The following is a 23,393-nucleotide window of genomic DNA, read 5'->3' as shown; positions in this document are numbered from 1 at the left end:
ATAGAAATCAGTTAGTTACAACTTTTCAGAAAGTTTTATAAAATTCCAAGGCATCAATTTTTTTTTTTAATAAGCACAAAAGTGTCATTTTTAGCCATTTTAACCCGAAAGGCACCCCTTTAGGAGCAACCAGAATTTTCCCAGAAAATCCATTCTGTTACTTTTTTACTCATATCATGTTTAATGTTTGTGCGAAATTTAAAAAAATTAACAAAAGGGCAGACGAACGGACAAGGGTGAATTGACAGGTTCACCCTCCTTTTGTTTGGGGACCAAAAATCAAATGAATTACAAATTAATCCGACTAAACATTCACATAGAATCTACAGTGTTATAGATAATAACATAGTTAATCTGCGGTTACAACCAGGCGATATAATGTTTGACTCCTACAATTCCAAAATATCTAACCCTGGTTTCCAGCCTTTTTACAAGTCTCACTTTTTCCTAAATCTCCTAATCCGACTACAATGGCATGTGGAGTTGACGAGCTATTTTCTTGCAGTTGCAAAGTCATAAAGAAAGTCATCTAATTATTCTAAAAACCTTTTCTTTTTTTTTTTTTTTTTTTACCCGAGTAGATATAAATCTAAAACAAAAATTAGTAACGACAGCTCAGTTGGTTAGGGTTTACTCTTGGCACCAAAGCTAACAGAGTATAGGCTATTGCTGCAATGACATTTTCGTTATTGACTGAGGTATGGCTTTGGTTTTGTACTGTTATAGGAGGTCCACCCTCCTAGACTTTGCCTTCTTCTTTTAAGAAGGGCATAGTTTATTGCTAATCACCTAAGATGAACTCATGAAAATATCTTAAGCAGCGAATTATTAAATACTAAACTGAAATAACTTTTTAAACCAATGCATTTCAGATGAAAACATTACGTACATACGTGTCATGACCAAATTAGTTTAAATTGAAAAAATTACAAATAACATAACACACAAGTATGTAATGTTTTCACCTGAAATGTGTTGGTTTAAAAGATCACCTATGTAAACAAACACCCAACTTTCTAGCCAGAGTTTCTAAAAAAATTTCTAACTTTAAATTCAGCTTGAAACATCCAATCATTATGAATCAGTTTTCCTATTTACAATGCCTCCCCACAGGACAGTTAGACACCAGGGTCGTTTTTTAACGTGGTGAAAAGGAACAAAAATAAAAATTATCTCAGTCGTGAAGGATTTCTCCTCCACTGACAGAGAACAAGAAATTGAAGTGTAGCATCTGAAGAACAGATACTACACTTTGATTTTGTCCCGAAGGCCAATTCTTCTGTATCGATAATAGAATTAAATCAGGTGTGCATTATTTCATTTTTTTTTTTTTTAATTTTTTTTTTTATATAATTTAAACGTTTTCATTATCAAATTTAAACTTAAGGTTAATTCATAAGTTTTAATGAAAAATTCAGGATTAAAAAAAATTATTTGTTGATAAACGGAATCTCTTCATGAACTCTCTTAAAACCTTAACGTAGTATTCCTTGTTGATTGTCTAGGTTTTTTTTTTTTTTTTTTTTTTTTTTTTTATTACATTTTCACCCCAAATAAGGCACATTGCCACTTTGGTGTAGGGGGCTACTATCAGGGGAAACATCTACTGGGGCACTATGTAGGGATTAGGGCAGCGAGATGTTGGTTCACGTTGCACTTGAACTTATGCATGTCAGTACAGTTGGGGAAGCAGTGACCTGGAATGGAATTCCAAAGTCTAGCAGTTCTGGGGAAGAAACTACTGGAGTAGAAAGATCTTTTACATCTAGGGATCTCTACAGTGTGGGGGTGGGATTTTGCAGCTTGTCGGGTCTGTCGAGGGTGTTCACGTCGTGGGGGCACAAGTGCTTGCAGTTCTTCAGAGCATTCACCATTATAATACTTGTAGAACAGGCAGAGGGATGCAACGTTTCGACGATGGGACAGAGGCTGACGTTTTGATGCCAGTTTAGGGCCTATCAGATTTGCGACTCTCTTTTGAACCCTGTCAAGGAGAGAGAGACTAGTAGCCGATGCACCGGCCCAAATATGACAGCAATACTCCATACATAGGCGAATAGTGGCCTTATAGAGATACAGGATACTTTCGGGTGTTAGAAGTTTTCTAGCACGGTAGAGAGAGCCCACCTTCCTCGCAGCGGCCCTGGCAATGCCCTCGATGTAATTGTTCCAGCTCATGTTTCCTGTGAACATTAGGCCAAGGAGCTTGAAAGACGTACTCTCAGCTAAAGAGTTGTTGGCCATTGCTATAGGTGGTAGAGAAGGTTTCCTGTAATTATTGAATGAAACCAGTTTTGTCTTGGTGGCATTGAACGTTACCATCCATTTTTGTCCCCATTCCACTACTGATTTGAGGTCATCCTCTAGTGTTTCTGCCATTACTTTAGATATATGTTTATTTGTTTTCCTGTCGTGCCTGCTATAGAGTGTGGTGTCATCAGCATATATACCCATCTCAGAGGCAATTTTATCGGGGAGGTCATTTATGAATATCAGGAACAGCAGAGGACCAAGGATAGATCCCTGGGGCACTCCCGCATTTATATTGTTTAGACGTACGACCGTCGAGGACAACCTGGATTTTTCTCTTATCTAAGAAGGATTTAATTATGTTAAGTATTCTACCAGTGATACCGTAAGATCTAATCTTCCTGAGGAGACCCTCATGCCATACCCTGTCAAAAGCCTTAGATATATCTAGAGCTACCGCTCTGCCCTCTCCCGCTTTGTCCAGTGAATGGTATATGCGTTCAGAGATTACAGTGAGGATGTCTGCCGTGGAACGGGCTTGTCTAAATCCATATTGATGGTCGGTCAGAAGCTTAGCATCTGTAAGGTGCTGGACTAGAGCATGGTTAATTAAGGTCTCAAATATTTTGGCAAAAAGTGGGAGGAGGCTAATAGGGCGATAATTTAATGGGTCAGTTAGTGTATTAGTAGTATTCCTTGTTGATTGTCTGTCTAGTGGGAACCCAGTGCATGTAGATGATGCCTGTGCTGTCAAAAAAAAAAAAGGATCATAAGTTTCTAGGTGGATTTGCTCTGTCGGCTTTTTTGGGGTCTGGGAGAACTTCCACTGAGAACTGTTTCTTGGTTTCTGGGTCATAGCAGTAGATCCAGCTTTCATCGCAGGTCACCAGAGCATCAAAAACTGTGAGATCTGAATTGATCAGCTCGACTTTCTTCCTGCTGTAATGACGTCTTTCTTTATGAGCTTTTGAGCACCTTTGGGATAAATTTCATAAATCTTCTGCATTTTTAGTTCTTCATAATTTTTGTGACAGTTCCCACACTGACATCAAACTGTATTGTCTCTATAGACACACAATGGTCCTTATGAAATTCTTTATTCGGTGAATCAACTCTGATGTTCTGACTTCCTTACTCCTCCCACACCTCTCATTATACCTCACAGATTTCCTACCTTCCTTGAATTTCTTATGCCACTCAAAAACTTATGTTCGATTTATGCAAGATGGCCCAAAAGCAGTATGAGGCATTCCATACGTTTTTGCAGCGGTTTTTCCAAGTTTAAAACAGAATATTTATTGCATACCGTACTTCTGTGTTTTCACATCCAAATTGCATTTTTTAAATTCGTCAGCTGTGACAATCAGGCTTTAGTAGGGTGTATTCCAATTCCTGCTGTAGTTTATTTGAACGTGAAATCATAAAAATTGGTCAGTCATCTGATAGTATGTATAGTAATAATATACTGAATTTTCAAGAGTTTGCGGCAATTTTAATTGCCTGTACCAAACAAGTTTGCAAACTTATTGAAGGCCCCTTGTGTGTATATCAAACGTCTGTGCTATATATTATGTGTGTTACCTGCTCTCAATGGGGCTAAAATGAGGAACAACTTTCACTTCTCTTCTGCTTGAAGTATTGCCAGGAAAAAGCTGAATTTTCGCTACCCTGGAATTCGTGTGATTTCGTCAACTTCCGTTTTTTAAAGATTAAACGCTAACCTCCACTCCATCAAAACATAAGAATAAGCGAAGTAAATATTTTTAAATATTAAATTAAAAAATGTTAAAACTTAAAAAAAATCGAAAAAAACACCAAAAAAAAAACAACGTAAGGCAAATGAACGATGTTAAATGTAAAAATCGGAAAAAAAAAACAAAAAAAAACGCGAATATGATGGAAAAAGAAAACGGAAAAACGAGCGTTAAAACTTTTAAAAAATCTGAAACATAAAAACAAAAAAAAACGTGAAAAATGGCTTAAATAACATTGCTTCAATATTAAAAATTAAATCGAAAAAAAAAAGAAAAAAAGACACCTCACACCACGATTCGAACTTACAACCTTTAGATAATGATGCCACCCTCTAAGGAACTGAGCTAAGACGACGTTGACAAAATTGGGTTGTTTTTTTTTTTTTTAATATTTAAACTAAATCATGTTCCGACATCATTTGTGCATGCGTAGAAGCGAACTTGTCATGAGAGGACGGTTTTTGCTACACCCTCCCTGTACAAAACTGATGATTTTAGGGTGAAGGAATTAATGTTTTGGGCCAATTTTTCGATATTTGTCGGGCGAAGGTTGGAACTTTAAAATGATACCTATCTGGCGAAAATTTGTGACCCGTGTCGAAAGTTTTTGCCAGGCATACAAACATACATACATACAAACACTTTCGCTTTTATATATATAGATATGTGCTTTGACCTTTATCGAAGAATTGTTTTTTTTTAGAACGTACAGTTCAGACTTTAAGGGAAAAAAATGCACAGAATTTATCTACTATAGCAAAATTCTTTTTTGTTTACTTGTTAACTGCTATTACAGGATTATTTTATATTAAATTCGACATACATGATGGTGGAATAATATTGGGAAATTAATGAAAGGGATGTGGCATGGCCTCCAAGTTGAGAAATTCACCTATATTTCAGATTTTTGGTACCATTGGCCACTCACATTTCTGATAGAGAAGATTGTGGCACAAAATCAAGTATCGTCGTAACCTGATATTTTACAAAGCTGTGCTTTTGCCGTTGTTGTTGTTGTTGACGAAGGTCACAAGATTTTCAGCCCATCTTGCAAAGTTTTTTGCAGAATCGATCTTGTTTCTGTTTATGAATAAGTTTGTTATTATTAATAAAGATTAAAAATATAAAGATTACTGAGAAAAAAATAGATGCTTCAAATTGTTTAACTCTAAATTCTATTCAAGTTTTGTGCAAAAAGTTATTTGGCATTAAAAAAGAAAAAAGTGTACTTGAAAAAAAATTGTAAAATCTTTTTTTTTTTTTTTTTTTTTTTTACATGCGTTTCAGTCAGAAAAGTGTTAAAATTAAACACTTCAAAGTTTTTTTGGGTTTTTTTGTATAAACTTTCATTTGAAATGAAACTTCGATTTGAAATATGGGTTGATGCATAATTTTCTACGCTTTTTTTTTTTTTTTTTTTTTATATAGATAAATATGGATAATTTTGATTATTCTGGCTACTGTTCTCATCTTGAATGTTATTCTCACAATGTTTCAGCTGTTGTAACCTCCGACCTTCTTGTCAGATTTAGGAGTCATAAAGACTAACTACATCCCAGCCAACACAACATTTAAATATACCTCTATTGTATTGAACACTTTTGTCATAAGATGTACTACTTAATGATAATAATACTATATTTTTTGTGACTCCCGGACATCAATATTTTTCTTGTATACAAAATAAATGTAAAGTCCTTTATCCCAGGCAACATTATGCAAACACACCTACTTTATTGTATTGAGAACTTTTGTCATGATATACCACTTAACATAGTATTTTATTATTTTAATTACTTCCAGACAATAAATGGAAAATGAAGGATATAAAAAGAATTTAAGTATTAATCATAAATAATGAATAAAAAGAAATTAAACAAAAATATGAAATGTAAATGAAATGGATTTGAAAATATGAAATGTGAATGAAATGGATTTGAAAATATGAAATGTGAATGAAATGGATTTGAAAATATGAAATGTGAATGAAATGGATTTGAAAATATGAAATGTGAATGAAATGGATTTGAAAATATGAAATGTGAATGAAATGGATTTGAAAATATGAAATGTGAATGAAATGGATTTGAAAATATGAATGAAAGTTAATAATAAATTGTGGAAGAAATGAAGTAAAAATTAAGTAGAAATATCGATTTATAAAAACTGCCACCAAAGAACTTGTAGCAAATGAATCATCAAAATACTTGGTTACCTTCTGTGGACATTTTTTGTGCATTTTTATTAAGACCTGTTTTGTTTTTCTATTGTCAACAGCAGCAGAGAAAAGCATCCGATTTTGTGACCGCAGAATTTCTGATTAATCGTAGGCTCATCTCATAGAACAGTTTAACCATTGCCCCTCTCCTACATTTGTCTCTGGAAATGTTTCCCTAATTTCTAAACTATACCCATTAATTACAGTGACTTTTAAATTGACAATGAAAACAAAATATGACTCTAACCAGGTTTGATAGTTGAAAACACAATGTATCAGTATATCAGTTCAAAGCTTGTGAAACAATACAATATTAAAATGTTTCCAACTCGAGTGTAATGGACTAACACAATCCATTTCAAACTAGAACATGACAAACTGACAAAATACCCTCTAAAGCCTTGCTGATTGATGCATTCGTATATTTAAAAGCAACTTGATTTTAACAGGATGATGGGCTTAGATTGTTAAGGACTGTAGATTTAACCATTTTTGATCTTTGTAGAATGATGTAAATGTTTGAAAATCTATTGAAATTTCAATCATTTTATTTCTTCAGACCTGTGTGCCAGTTCTGTTGGAAACGTTTCTTCGCCAGTGATGCATCTTTGGAGAATTTCAAAGCCGTCAATGAACCAGTCTTATCTTTTTTGCCCGGAAGCAAAGAATGTACTGACTTGGAGGCAGCTTTGAAAAAACAGGCTGATCAAATAGTTGATATTCCTCTGGTTGTGGGAGATGAGGAAATTCGTACTAATGATGTCCGTTATCAAGTTGCCGTAAGTTATCTTTTGGAAAATTGTTTTCTTGATTTTGAAAAAAAATTTTAATCAAACATTTTTAAAAAGGTAATCTTAAATTCCACAAATCTACTTAATTCCATAGAAATATTGTTTTGATCAGTTTATAGGGACATGTTTTTACACAAATCTATGCAATTGCATAGAAATATTGTTTTGATCAGTTTATAGGGGCATGTTTTTATGCAAATCTATGCAATTCCATCGAAATTTTGTTCTGGTCAGTTTATAGCCATTTTCTTTAAGCACAAAATCAGTTTCTTCACATAAAGTTCGCAGAGCTAAAAAATAACTTTGTGGAAGTCTTTCAATATAATTGTCTTTTTCGTGAGCAAAAAATACACGCCCTCCTCCACAAAAAATCCCAGCATGAAATCAATATTCCCGATCCTTTCTACATTCTAACCATATTTTGTACAAATAAACTTCAGTTTATGCATGACTTGTCCAAGTTTCAATAATAATGTACAATAGTTTTTGTTTTTATCGCCGTTTAATACGTCCCAAATGTGCACCTTTGCATTGATTAACACGGAGTACTACTCAGTGATCGTCAAGATATAATTAGTAAACGAAGATGGGGTGTTGCGAGGGATTAATAGTGATTTAAACAAGATAGGGCAACTTCCCATGATTAAAATGACTGGTAATGATTGGGACACCTTAATGATTGTCTCATCAGCAGGAGGTGTGATCACACTCGGTGGATTCTTACATCCATCATCTTCCCACCCCAATTTTTATCTATGAAGTTATCTTCTTTTTTTTTTTTTTTTTTTTTTTAAACATGTAGATCACTGCTTATCAAGGCCTGGAAGCCACTCGGGGATAAGGGTTATTTTGTGTACAATAATCAATGGGATATTATCGTAATAATAGTTGGTATTCGAGATTTGATAAAGTATCTTAAGGGAGCGATTAATCAGGAATTTGTTTATGTTGGACTTGAAGACGTCCAAGTTGTAGTCAGGTGGGAAACAGGCAAATGGAAGAGAATTCCACAGGCGTGCACTTCTCAGAAAAAAGCTATGTTCATGGAATCTACATTTTAATTTAGGCACAGATAAAGAGTGGGGGAAATTACTTTCAGTGGTTTTAGTTAGACGGGTGTTTATCATGAAAGATTGGCGAGGTGGGGACCAGAGATTGGAGCTCTGATGAGCACTTGCCATGGAAGTAACGATAAAACAAAGATAGGCTCGCAACATCTCTTCTGTGGAGAGAGGTTGCAGGGAAGAGAAGAGAGCATCCCCCACTAAGCCACAAAGTCTATTTTTTACTTTGTCAAGGCAGGATAGGCTGTTTTTTGAAGCTCCAGCCCAGATGTGGCAGCAGTACTCCATCTTTGGACGTACTTGGCTTTTATAGAGATAGAGAATTGCATCAGTAGTGAGATATCTTCTGGAGCGGTAGAAGGATCCTACCATTTTCCCAGCTGTCTGGGCAACAGACTTGATATACGTGTTCCATTTCAGATCAGGAGTAAAGGTCAAACCCAGGAGCTTGTCAAAACATGAAGCCTCCCCAAGACGAGAGCCATCCATTTCAATTGATGCTAGATGAGGAACAGTGTTGATGATGTAAAGTTAGGAGCTTGGTTTTAGATGCATTAAATGTAACCAGTCATCTCTTCCCCCACTGAACCACGCGCTCAAGATCAGAGGAGAGGGAATCAGAGAGAGCTTTGTCATTTACGGCTTTTGATATGTTGCCATAGATGGTCGTGTCATCAGCATAGATGTCAACGAATGATTTAAGTATGTGTCTCAAGCTGAACATAAATAAAACTCCTAAAAAAAAAACATTGTTCATATAAGATTCATTTCAACAGCTAACACACTGAATTCGTAATATGATTCATAAAATTTTTTAAATTTTTCTGTTAAATTGTAAGTCAATAAAATAAGTCAGATTTAAACCATGTAAAAACAGACGGAAACAGAATTTGGTAAAAGAGCAAAAATGTAGTTCATTTAACTTTGATCTTTTTTGTGAAAAACAACCTGAAATTTTATATAAAGCCCATCATATTAATGAGTGTCTCTTTTTCTTTGAGATGATTTTTACAGATAATATCATTCACAGCAAATTTGAAAAAAACATCCGTATATCTATAAAAGTGAGAATGTGTGTGAGGACACTTCACAACCTATATACGACAAGAATTTTTGATCTACAGACTTGAAATTTGGTATATACGGTATTCAGACATGTGGAAACCTTTTTAATCTGTTTTAATCTGGAAAAAGGGCTGCTAAGGGGTCAACATTAAAAATTTGGTATGTGGAGTTATTTCTATCTGGTGCATGCATGAATCGTTTATATTACAGATTCTTTGTTAATAAATAAGTTCAAAGACACTTTTTAAAGATTGTGTCAAGCTGGCCTAATGGTTATCATATTTAACTCATATCTTTGGATCTTGGTTTCAGTCTCAGCTCAAGTATTTTTTTTTTTTTTTTTACTTACAAGAAGTGAACTGTTTGGAAAAAGCAATACTTGCATGCAAATGTTTCAGTTTCTGTATGAATTAAAATATAATATTTATGCATATTTTATGACCAGGTATCACTGGGCGTCCTACTAATTAAAAAATTTCTCGTCACCAAATACAGTGACTAAACTTGAAATAGTCTGGAATAAAAACTATTAACGATATACGAGAAAGAATTGTACATTTATAAAGCAAAAAGATTATATTTTGTTTACATGTACATTTTAACAAAATAACCTAAAAAAAATAAAAAAAAAAAGTTATGCCTTTACTCAATAATTTGCATAAACATAAGATTTAAAATTAAATATTAAAAATTTTTTTAAATTTTATAACAATTTAATTAATGAAAAATTAAAGATATAATAATAAGAATAGAAGTAATAATAAAAAATAATTTTTTTAATATTTAATTTTAAATCTTTATTCCTACTCTGATAATTTAAGCAATGTAAAGTCACACATTTTCTTATCTCTGTAACTGTTTAAATCCATGTGTGTGGTTGCTTGAAGTGCGAAATTTAAGCAAGCAACCACACACACGGGTTTAAACAGTTACCGAGACAAGAAAATGTGTGACTTTACATTGCTTAAATTATCAGAGTAGGAATTTTTTATGAAATTTATTATATTTATATTTATTATATTTATATATTTATCAGAGTAGGAATTTTTTATGAAATTTATATTTATATTTGTTATTATTATATTTATTATTATATTTATATTTATTATTATATTTATACATTTAAATTTATATATTTATCAGAGTAGGAATTTTTATGAATTTAAATGAGAAAATTTGAAAACCTGAAAATGTTGTGAAATGATCAAATCATTTTTATGAACTTTTATTGTTGTTCAAGTCCGAAACAACAACAAAAACAGTAAATAAAAATAATTTGATCATTTCACATTTTCAGGTTTTAAATTTTCTCATTTAAGAAATTTTGTTTCTTAATGTTGAGCACTTTCAGTTGAATTAAAGTCGGTCAATTTAGCTCTTATGCATAGATCATCATATAACGATTAGATCACTGTCTGACTGACGTAAAGACCATTTAAAATTAAAATGTTTAAATTCAACGTTATTTCACGCGGTTAATGGTAGCCGAATGGATACAGTCTTTGCTAATCGAGCCAGAAATGGCTTGTGTTGCTGAGTTCGAATCTCTCGACTGGTGTTAATCGTGACACCCTGCACTGAAGATTCCCGAAAGGACGAAAACTAGTGTCTGTAGGTATTTAATTAAGATAGTAAAAAACTAATTAAATATATATATATATATATATATATATATTTAGTAAAACTGGTAATTAGTAAAAACCTGAAGAGTGCTCAATACTATTGCAGAGCAAATATGTTTTATTTTTATTACCGTTTTATCTGTTTGTTTTTTTTGTTTTTTTTTACATTTTCACCCCAAACAAGGCACATTGCCACTTATCAGGGGAAACATCTACTGGGTACTATGTAGGGATTTGGGCAGCAAGATGTTTGTTCACGTTGCACTTGAACTTATGCATGTCAGTACTGTTGGGGAAGCAGTGACCTGGAATGGAATTCCAAAGTCTAGCGGTTCTGGGGAAGAAACTACTGGAGTAGAAAGATCTTTTACATCTAGGGATCTCTACAGTGTGGGGGTGGGATTTCGCAGCTTGTCGGGTCTGTCGAGGGTGTTCACGTCGTGGGGGCACAAGTGCTTGCAGTTCATCAGAGCATTCACCATTAAAATACTTGTAGAACAGGCAGAGGGATGCAACGTTTCGTCGATGGGACAGAGGCTGAAGCTTAGATGCCAGTTTAGGGCCTATCAGATTTGCGACTCTCTTTTGAACCCTGTCAAGGAGCGAGAGACTAGTAGCTGATGCACCAGCCTAAATATGACAGCAATACTCCATACATGGGCGAATGGTGGCCTTATAGAGGTACAGGATACTTTCGGGTGTTAGTAGTTTTCTAGCACGGTAGAGGGAGCCCACCTTCCTCACAGCGGCCCTGGCAATGCCCTCTATGTAATTGTTCCAACTCATGTTTCCTGTGAACGTTAGGCCAAGGAGCTTGAAAGACGTACTCTCAGATAGTCGTTGGCCATTGCTATAGGTGGTAGGGAAGGTTTCTTGTAATTATTGAATGAATACAGTTTAGCCTTGGCGGCATTGAACGTGACCATCCATTTTTATCCCCATTCCACTACAGATTGGAGGTCATCCTCTAGTGTTTCTGCCATTACTTTAGATATATGTTCATTTGTTTTCCTGTCGTGCCTGCTATAGTGTGGTGTCATCAGCATATATACCCATCTCAGAGGCAATTTTGTCGGGGAGGTCATTTATGAATATCAGGAACAGTAGAGGTCCAAGGATAGATCCCTGGGGCACTCCTGCATTTATATCATATTGTTTAGATGTACGACCGTTGAGGACAACCTAGATTTTTCTCTTATCTAAGAAGGATTTAATTATGTTAAGTATTCTACCAGTTATACCGTATGATCTAATCTTCCTGAGGAGACCCTCATATCATACCCTGTCAAAAGCCTTAGATATATCTAGAGCTACCGCTCTGCCCTCTCCCGCTTTGTCCAGTGAATGGTATATGCGTTCAGAGATTAGTGAGGATGTCTGCTACCAAACAGATAAAACGGTAATAAAAAAATAATAAAACCTATTTTATGCTAAGAAAATATCCTTTTTACTTTTATATAAAGCCGCCTTATTTTTTTAATTTGAGTTTTTTTCATTTTCATTTTAGTTTTTAAAACTTCTCTGCAGACATGTGTATGTATGTGCATAGATCCTGCTATGTCTTGTGACATATATACAAATATGTATGTGTAAGCATTATTACAAACCCTTCCTTATTACTTGTTATTCCTCCACCCATTAACCCATTTGCTTTTGTTGACATATTAAATTTAGACACTTATAAACTTGCCATATTGTGTCAACTCCTCTCCCTTTCTTACTGAAATCTAATGTAAGAATACTGTATCTATTACGCCTCTCGGTTCTTCTCTTTCCTCTTTTTTTTCTTTTCCTTTCCTTTCTTCTATCTCCTTTTTCTTTTTATTAAGTTTTGGCATCCCCCTTCCCCCACACCACCATCTATTTTTAAGTTTGAAATGTCACTAAATATCACCCATCCTATGCCAAGTTAGCGATTTAATATTTCTATTTTTTTTAATATTTTGCTTTTTCATTTGAGGACAAGATGTTCTGAATAACATAAACTTTATTTCTCTCGCTTGATTAGGAACATTTGCTTTTTAATATTAAACCAATTTGCTCCAAATTGTTTATTCAAAGGTAAATTTGGTCGCTACAAACAGCCATCTGTTTCAGTCAATGAGACTTCGTCAGACAACCCTGAACCATTCGACGCCATAGAAAAAAAAAAGACTGAGCTTTTCAAAAAATAATTTAAAAATAGTTTATAGGTTTTTTTGGTGTTTTTTTAAGAACTCAGTTTATAGTTATAGTTTTTTGGAAGAACTCAGTCTTTTTTCTATGGCGTCGAATGGTTCAGGGTCGTCTGACGAACTCTCATTGACTGAAACAGATGGCTGTTTGTAGCGACCAAATGTAACTGTTTACCCTCAAATAAAAAATTTATATATGGTTTGACTGTTCTCATTTTGCAATTTCTTCCATTTTTGCCATCCAATGTTGCAAGTTTGCATCAATAAATCTTGTCCTCATTCATGTTTTTCTCATAATGTCGAACCATAATTTTTCTCATAATGTCGAACCATAATTTTTCTCATAATGTCGAACCATAATTTTTCTCATAATGTCGAACCATAATTTTTCTCATAATGTCGAACCATAATTTTTCTCATAATGTCGAACCATAATTTTTCTCATAATGTCGAACCATAATTTTTCTCATAATGTCGAACCATAATTTTTCTCATAATGTCGAACCATAATTTTTCTCATAATGTCGAACCATAATTTTTCTCATAATGTCGAACCATAATTTTTCTCATATTTACTGCCAGTGATCCAAATTATATTTTTCATTCATCTTGTTTAAAAATAACGGAAAATTTGCATTTCTTTTCTTGGCTCCTTTTGTTGTAATATTTATCATCTGCAAATGCATGAGAACAGCAGACAGTCACTGCTTGGTGTATCTGCTTGTCGCTGTCGACTCCTCTTTTTTAGCAGTTCTACCCCTTTTCTTTCCTTCTTCACAGTACGTTTTTTTTCGCACACATGCTGCATAATGTATCTTTGTCTCTATACATTTTTTTCACATGTTCATACTGACTTATGTACCTTCTCTTTTAAACGGCTGTTCGCCTTTTCTTTCTCTTTACATTTTTATTCACACGAACGATAAGTAAAAATAAACAAATCTCTCTCTTCATCTATTCATCTTTTCATCTCGCTGACAACAATTCTAAGTAAAGAAAATAAATTCTAAGCTCAACTTTAAAAATAAATTTTAAAATTTAAATGTGAAATAATGTTATCCAATCACGTGATTGCAACACACACTCTTCTGGAGTTATTAGGTTCAATCCTCAGTGCAGACGATACTAAAAATACAATAGAAAATTGCTTAAGACTTATCCTGTCATGGCTGAGAGAATAAGAGCCTGTTACTCTGGCAGATTAAATAAACGGTTCCATTTGAAATTCTGTGCAGATTCCTGAGTTCAACAGAAAGATTCAAGAGTTTGACAAGTTACACCTGAAGAAGGTCAAAAGTTATAATAACCAAAAGTGATGCCCCCTTTTTCTCTTCTCTATCAGTGCCAAAACAAATCAAAGTGTAGATTCCATGAGCAAAGCTTCTTTCTTAGAAGTGCACGACTGTGGAACTCTCTTCCGTTTGCCTGTTTCCCACCTGACTACAACTTGGATGTCTCCAAGTACAACATAAACAAGTTCCTGGTGAACCGCCCCCCCCCCTTAAGTAAGACCGTTTATCAAATCTCCAATACTAACGATTACTACAATACTATCCCATTGATTACTGTACACACAATAACCCTTATCCCCGAGTGGCTTCCGGGCCTTGATAAGTGGTGACCTCATGTGTAAAAAAAAAAAACTAAACATGGACTCCATCAACAAAACTTCTTTCCTAGAACTGCCCGCCTGTGGAACTCTGTTCTGTTGGTTTACTTTCCAACCAACTGCAAGATTGTCTTCAAGTCCATTGTAAACAAATTCTTAGTGAACCGTCTTCGTAAATCTAATTATACCAAATTTACACTACAAACCATTATTACTCAAATGTCCCAATGACTACAATATGTACATTAACCCTTATCCTTGAGTGGCCTCTGGGCCTTGATATTTAAAAAAAAAACACCACATTTTGAGAATAATATTAAAGATGAATAATCCAAATTATCGTCATCTTAAAAGTTTTTAATCTTTTTTTTTTAAATCTATATATTAATACAATAGCATGTTATTTTCTGTGTCACACTTACATCCGGGTTGTTTAATTGTTATGTACTTCCATTTCTTGTAAGAAATAATTTTACTAAGAATTCTTCATAAGTTTTGGTTTTGATTATAGCTGATAGCACTCCAATAATCTATTTTTTAAAAATAATTTTATCAAGAATTCCATCATAAGTTTTGGTTTTGGTTTCGATTTTAGCTGATGGCACCTTAGTAATCTACTTTTTTATAATTTTATCAAGAATTCTTCATAAGTTTTGGTTTCAGTCTCGATTATACCTGATGAACCCAAGTCATATAGATTTATTTTTGAAATCACAAATTTATAATATATAAAAATCAATAGAACATTAAGTTTATGAAAATATATACGAAATCTGCAAGAGTTAAAATATCATATTTAAGCGTATTTTATTACCTGGCTATGCAGGGCATCCCTGCTAGCTTGGATAAATACTTTTGCAGTTTTAACAAAAGAGCTACAATTAATATCAGTGACTCCTTTTACACTGAATACCTGCAGAATGCCAACATCAATATATTACATATAGCATTACAAGTATATGCTGTATTTCCGTGGACATATCAGCAATATTAGGTACCTAATGCACTTCAACAAGTCATATTTTTTTTATTTGTGTGTCAATTTTTAAAAGAATTACATTGCTGGAAAGAGAATAGAATAAGCATTCCAATGAATGCATTCAATGATTTTATGTTCCAAGTTAAAAATGGTTAAAAAAAAAAAATGACGACAGTAAAAAGGGAAAGTTTTTTAATGTTTACATTTGGATACATATGCGCAGGGTCAAATTAGATTGGATATGGCTGAAATTTTACAGGCTATATAAGCATAGAAGTCCGTCTCTACTGGACTTTGATTTATATTTTTACAATCAAGCAAAGTTGACGAAGAATATTTCAAACTTGATAAGATAAATCTGTATATATCATCCATTTTCATATAGATAATAGTTTCAGAATTATTTTCATGTATAATATGTAAACATTTGATAATTATTAATTGTGCGGAAATTTCTTTAATGAAATGACTTTAGTCAGTGCATTAACAAGTTTCGTTTTTTCTGCTTACAAAACAAAAGCAGAAAAATCAATTTCATTTTTTTTATTCTGAGTTTGTCAATTTAAAAAAATTATTTTCAAATTTGATTTCCAAACAATACTATTTTGTTGTTTTAGTACACGTGTATTAAAAGCGTTAAAAAACAACAAAATGTAAAAAATACATGCGTTTCTGTTTTCATTGTATTTATAACTTCTTACTTGTACTTAAGGTAGAATTGTGTCTTTTAGGGGTAAAAAAAAAATATATATAACAAATAAAAGGTACTTGTGCACTTTTTTTTTTTTTTTTTTTTTTTTATTCAATTTTCACCCCAAACAAGGCACAGTGCCACTTTGAAGCAGGGGGCTACTATTAGGGAATTAATTAGCGGGGTCATTATGAAGGGAGAAGAGTAGAAAGATGTTTGTTAACATTACACTTGAACTTCTGCATATCATTGCAGTTGGGAAAGCAGAATCCCGGAAGGGAGTTCCAAAGACCCGCAGTTCTGGGGAAGAAACTATTGGAGTAAAAGGCTTTCTTGCACCTAGGGATCTCCACTGTAAAGGGATGAGACTTAGTAGCTTGTCGGGTTTGTCGGGGGTAGTTACGTCGGGGAGGTACAAGTGTTTGCAGTTCGTCAGAGCATTCACCATTAAAGTATTTGTAGAACAGGCAGAGGGATGCAACATCTCGTCGATGGGACAGAGGTTGAAGCCTAGATGACAGTTCAGGACCTATCAGGTTTGCGACTCTTTTTTGAACCCTGTCCAGGAGCGAGAGACAAGCAGCAGATGCACCAGCCCAGATGTGACAACAGTACTCCATACATGGGCGAATGGTTGCCTTATAGAGGTATAGGATACTGTCAGGCGTAAGTAGTTTTCTAGCACGGTAGAGGAAGCCAACCTTCCTTGCAGCAGCCTTGGCAATGCTCTCAATGTATCTATTCCAGTTCATATTCCCTGTAAACGTTAGGCCGAGGAGTTTAAAAGAAGTACTTTCAGGCAATGTGTTCTTGGCCATTGCTATTGGTGGTAGAGAAGGTTTCTTGTAGTTATTGAAGGAAACAAGCTTAGTCTTAGCAGCATTGAATGAGACCAACCATTTTTGTCCCCATTCCACTACGGATTGGAGGTCATCCTCTAGTGTTTCTGCCATTTTCTTGGATATGTGTTCATTTGTTTTCCCCTCATATCTGTTATAGAGAGTGGTGTCATCGGCAAATATACCCATCTCCGAAACAATATTATCAGGGAGGTCGTTTATGAATATCAGGAACAATAGAGGTCCAAGGATAGACCCCTGAGGCACTCCCGCATTTATGTCATATTGTTTGGATGTACGTCCGTCGAGGACAACTTTGATTTTTCTATTACTTAAGAAGGATTTAATTACGTTATGAATTCTTCCAGTGATTCCATATGATCTAATTTTCCTTAGAAGACCATCGTGCCATACCCTGTCAAAAGCCTTAGATATATCAAGGGCCACCGCTCTACCCTCCCCTGTTTTATCCAATGAACGGTATATACGTTCAGAAACTACAGTTAAGATATCTGCTGTTGAACGGGCTTGCCTGAATCCATATTGTTTGTCAGTCAAGAGTTTAGCAGCTGTTAGGTGCTGGACTAGGGCTTTATTAACTAAGGACTCAAAATTTGGCGAAAAGCGGGAGGAGGCTAATGGGGCGATAATTTAGTGGGTCAGTTCTTTCACCAGAATTCTTGAAGACTGGTACCACAGAGGCGGTTTTCCAGCAGTCGGGAAAACAAGATTCGTTAAGGCATTTATTGTAATGTAAAGTTTGGACAGAACTGGAGCAACCTCGGCAGAGCATTTTTTTAATAGCACAGCCGGGATGAGATCTGGTCCACATGCTTTAGAGGTGTCTAGGTTTTTTATAATAGCATGTACCTGAGAAGGGGTGATTTTCAAGTCGTCAAGTGTGGCGTCTGTTCGCAGAGGAAAATCAGGGAGTGAGTGGTGTACCGAGTTCAGTGTGGAGTTTGAGGCAAACCGACTGGCAAGCAGATTAGCTTTGTCAGTTGCCGTGCAAGCAACCTCATGATTGTTTGTTAGTGGGGGAATAATTGACTGTCCATTATTAACTACGCTGTTGTAGATTTTCCAAAAATCCCGGGTTCCTAATTTCTGTGCTTCGATGCGCTTTCTGGTGGTTTCAGAGTAATCTGACTTAGCTGTGTCTATCACTCTCTTACAATTATTTCTAGCTTCTATAAACTTCTGTTTATTTGAGCTGGACTTATGTCGGTTGAATCTGCGGAACGCATGCTGCCTTTGACAAATGGCAGCTGCACAAGCAGAAGTAAACCATTGGGGGGAGTGGGGCTTGCTATAGCATTTCCGTGCGGGAACATGTGCTTCAATAGCAGTTTTGAACCATTCAGTTGTCTCATTTGCACACTGTTCGGCTGGAAGAGTAAAGATATTTTGCCATGGGGCATCTCTGATGAGCTCCCTGATGGCTTCCCAATCAGCCTTTTTGTAATACCTCGTTGTTTTGAGTAGTGGGTCTTCAGTTTTAGGGCGAGAATTTAGGCTGATTTCTACCATTATCACAGCGTGATCAGCATTCCCGAGTGGGCTATGGGCATTTGTTGTACAGTCATTGGGAACTGTTGTCAGAAAGAGATCTAGAAGTGAGGCATGTTGATCGTGCTGGTCTGGGAAACGTGTCGGAAATGTAACCATCTGAGATAGGGAATGAGATATAGAGAAGCTATATGTGGCGCTACCAGCTACGTCTGTGTGATTTGAGAATCCTAGCCAGTTACTGTGGTGGACATTGAAGTCACCAAATACATTTATTTGTGCGCTAGTATCGAGGGAGAGTGCTATATCTATGCTGTCTGAGACTTTGTTTATTAGGGTACAGTCTTGGTTTGAGGGAGAGCGGTAGAGAAAATATAAGTAGCTAATATTGTGTTGCATATTTAGTCTGAAGCACATAAAGGCCTGGCCCTCTGATTCTAGTTTTATTTCTCTAGTTAGGGGGAGGGTGTTTCGAATATAGACTCCAAGTCCATGCATATGTCTGTCTGAGTCCTTACGGTAGAGTGGGAGATAACCAGGCATGTTAAAGTGGTTAGAGGGTATGGAGGAGTGAAGGTTAGTTTCACTTAATGCTAAGATATCCGGGGTGTTTACAAGGAGAAATGACTCAACATCATCTAAGTTAGTTCTAAGCCCGCGGATATTAGTAAATGCAAGCCTCAAGGGAGGAGGCAGGTTGGTTTTCTTTGAGTTTGGTCCTGGTTTAAACGTAACTTATGCTACCATGCTGAAATAATAACGTTATTATTTAGAAACTCATTCTAAACATGGGGAAGGAAGAGTGTTTTGTAAACTAGTCTGTACTTTCACCTAACAATTAAAATATATTGTGAAACTTGAATTTATTTTTACCTCATTGTCAAGACCATTTTTTTTTCGAATCTGTAAAACAAACCTGTTTTTTTTTTGTTTTTTTTTTATTAACTGAGGATATCTAAATAATAATAATAATAATTAGGTGGTTCGATAAAGAATTTGATTGTGGTGTATTTTTGTAAATTTTTTACCTTGTTTCCGCCTTAACATTTTTTGTTAAAATTACTACTTTCAAGGTTTCCGGGTATGCTGAAAACGAATATCACATTTAAATTTTCCGCAAATAAGTAGCTTTCCAGATATTAAGCAATGTCATTTCTTATGTTATTGCTGGTGGCCATCTTGGTATGTGCGTTTATGCATAGTTTCTTAGGGGTTATGTTTGTGTGCTTGCGCATACCAAGATGGCCACCAGTGATAACATAAGAAATGACATTGCTTAATATCTGGAAAACTACTTATCTGCAGAAAATTTTCGTTTTCAGCATACCCTAAAACCTGTAAAGGTAATCATTTTAAATGTTAAGGTGGAAACAAGGAAAAAAATTACTGTTTTATTTCTTTGTTACAATAGTTGAATTTTCAGTAAAACAGCAGAATAGAAATGACAAAAATTACCATCAACTGAATATATAGTTGTTGCTTATCAGGATTCCTGGTATCCTGATACTGTGAAAGTTACATCGCTGATTCATGTAGAGTACGATTCATGGTTGCATCTCAGAAAATAGGGGTATATTTTGGGCCAGATTGAGAGGATTTACAAAATTGAAAATTGGATTGATCCCAAAATGCATAAGTTCTGGTCGACTATGGGAATTTCCATCTTTTACAGAAATCCAAAATCTATATGAAAAATTTTTTTTTTTTTTTTTTTGAGAGAGGAGAAAAGGAGTAATAAATACCGGCCATGAATGCTCTTTAAGCATTGAATGGCTACATCCCAGATTAAGCCTCCTTTGTTTAGGAGGCAGGAAAATGGCTGCTCTTAAAGCTATATTTAAATACGACTATAATACTTAGTTTTGTTCATGAATAGACACCCACTGTATGATACCATGCGCCAGTTTAAAAAAAGTTGAAATTTGTACATCTTAATTTATAATTCATGGCTTATGGTAAAGAGATACATCAGATTTGACTGCATAATCAGAAAGAACACACAATTTTACATAAGACTGCGAAATTTCATGAGAAAAGCTTGAAAAATAAATGGTGGCAAAATTACCGAATTTCTTGAAATGTTGAGGTCCGTAATTTAGTCCACTTTTTCGAAAGAAAAATGTCCACGGAAAAGTCTAAATTTTGGCACTTAAAATACTCATAACTTTTGAACTACTGATGGTATTAGCATAATTCAAACGGTTTTAAGCATCTTTTACATAGCTCTTTTCGTGAATATTTGATAAAATAGCAAGTATCTAAAAAGAAAAAATCAACTTGTAATGTTATTACATATGAATCTGTCCCCTGTGGAATTTCCACAGGTTCCACTAGTTTCTATTGTCTTAAATTAATATTCTTGCTTTTCTTTTTTTTTTTTTTCTTTTTTTTTTATTGAAAATATTTGAGATTATTTTATAAAAATTTTTGTTTCTTTTGCAGCCATTTGATCACCAGAAGAAAATTGCAAAGTATTATTACGCCGATGAAGTAAGTGATTTTGCAGAACTTGTCATTTCGTAGCGGAAAGCATATTTTCCTATCTCAATGCAGGGTTGAAAAAAAAAATTCAAAAGATAACAGAAGATCAGACACATGCGATATTTCTTTTATTTTTAAAATAAACATACATTTATTTTTTATTTTTAAAATAAACATATATTTATTTAGTTTCTAATATTCAGCTTTATAACAAAGCCCTCATTAGGAAATAAAATAAAATTTCAAACAAATTGAAATGTTTGGTATAAAAATATTGAAAAAACTTTTTATATTAATTTAACATAAAGTGATCACCTCATTTCTAACAAATTTCTGATTTTGTGTGCTTGCAACATGTAAGTGATTAAAACATTAGTTTTAATATTATGTAATGACTCTTTGCCTTTTTTTTATTTTTTTATTGAGTTCAATACTTAACTGAAATTGCCAGTTTTAGTTTATTTCATGAAAATATTATTTTGTTACTAAAAAAATAACATTTGAAGCTCACATATCACGAAAACCCTAACCACAGATTTCAATTTTATATCAACTTTTTATCTATCTCCACCCACCCCTAGTAAAGTTTCACATAATCACCAATACAAAATATTTTCCATGTCTTTTGAAAATTGTCTTTCATTGATGAATAATTCGTTTGACAAAAAAGGAGTAGGCAGAATTCACATTTCAAAGGCAGTTTTTACGATGTCAATATGAGTTTGACTCTCGCACAAGTTCTAAAGAATTTTTAGTTTCTTAAATTTTAAGAAATTAACAAAAATAAATTATATTAATATATTTTTTAAATAAGTGACTTTTTTTTTTTTTTTTTTGATAATCAGCAAAACGTAGACACAAATTAGTCAACATTAGTTCAAAGCATATTATTAAAAACAATTTCTCATAAAATTTAAATGAGAAATTTGAAAACTTTGAAGTGCCGGATAAAATCATTTTTTACCTTTTTTTGTGTTGTAAGTCCAATATTTTAATAAATAGCCTCTTCAGGATAGGAAGTCCGTAATCTTTTTCTTTTTCCTCATTTTGGTGGTATGGTGGAGGCAATGCGTCTGAGTAGAAGAGAAAAGAAATGTACATGCTGTTCTGGTGGGTCAAAAAGAAAGAAAGAAATCATGGACGACTTCCTACCCTGGAGAGTCTATTATCGAAATATTGGACTTACAACACGAAAAAAGTTAATGAAAAAAATAATTTTTATCATTATATCCAACACTTCAAAGTTTTTAAATTTCTCATTTAAATTTTATTTAAAAAGTATGTGACCATCTTCTACTTTATAATTTCTCATGATTTTTGCCATGAAAAACATGTGAATACATTCATCATAGTTACGTACTCTCATACAAAGTAGCAGTTTTGTTATTGTTGCACCTTACGAACCGGATTTCCATAGATGTCCACTTGGACTTGACCACTGATGAAACAGCCGGAATAGGCGTAGCATTAATCAAATCTAAAAATGCTAAGAAACAGAAAATAACATTTATCAGATACGAATTACAATTTTAAAAAAAGTGTAAAAGCAATAAAATAAAATATAACAATCTACTAAAATTTCATGAATTTTTTTTTTTTTTTGTGGAAATAAGTAGAAACATTTTTTTTTTTCACGTGATTAGGTACTATTGTACCTTACGCACCAGTTATTTGGTAGTGGGGCACTTCCAGGCGAAACCATCACTAACAGAAGCTTGTTTTTTTTATGCTACACTTCCTAACTTACCCTGACATGTGAAAGAAAAATAAAACCAATGAATTATTAAAGAAAATAGTTTCCAAAGACATTTAGCAAAAATTGAGTTGCTAAATTGGCTTTAGATTTCAGAAAATAATTACCTCCCTTATTACAAGACAAACTTCTTTTTTTTAGTATAACTCAGTTTTTGCTAATGTTTTTGGAAACTATTTTGATTAATAATTAACTTTCTACTATATCGTTTTTCATAATTTTTGGATATGTTCATTACTGTAGCATGACAATTAAGTAGATACCATTGGTTTTACTCGAAATTTAATATTCCAATTTTTGAATTTCGCTTTAATAACAAAGAATCACTAAAAAAAATGATATCTAACATTCAATACTTCGATTTTAATGAAGAAGCACCTATTTTTCATGCAATGATTTTTCATAATGTGTAAGCATACTTAGAATTGTTTACATGTTTTCAGACGATTTGTTCCTATGGATCACTGGTTTGGCATTCGATGACAGCATCTTTGTAGTTGGAGATATTTTTATGAAATTACCTGTGGACCTTATATTGAGACAGCTTTTTTTTCTTTGTATTTCATATTATTTTAATCTCAATTTATTTCAGCA

At 33.9% G+C, this 23,393-nt stretch overlaps 2 protein-coding genes across 2 annotated transcripts in view; both read left to right on the top strand.

The window, feature by feature from the left end:
* The window catches only part of LOC145272817 (uncharacterized), a 731,987-nt gene that overhangs the window by 226,113 nt on the left and 482,481 nt on the right, over window positions 1–23,393 (top strand). The gene's annotated exons all lie outside the window — the stretch shown is intronic.
* The window catches only part of LOC145266628 (delta-1-pyrroline-5-carboxylate dehydrogenase, mitochondrial-like), a 102,645-nt gene that overhangs the window by 40,946 nt on the left and 38,306 nt on the right, over window positions 1–23,393 (top strand). Inside the window, exons 2-3 of the mRNA XM_080122546.1 lie at window positions 6,782–7,001; window positions 21,008–21,055. Coding sequence (XP_079978672.1) covers window positions 6,782–7,001; window positions 21,008–21,055 — 268 coding nt within the window. The remainder of the gene's footprint in view (window positions 1–6,781; window positions 7,002–21,007; window positions 21,056–23,393) is intronic.

This window comes from Euprymna scolopes, chromosome 4 (assembly GCF_053919585.1).
Source record: "Euprymna scolopes isolate OS-2025 chromosome 4, ASM5391958v1, whole genome shotgun sequence".
NCBI classification, from domain to species: Eukaryota; Metazoa; Mollusca; class Cephalopoda; order Sepiida; family Sepiolidae; genus Euprymna; species Euprymna scolopes.
Note: the sequence above shows the minus strand (reverse complement) of the source record. Positions and strands in the feature narration are given on the sequence as shown.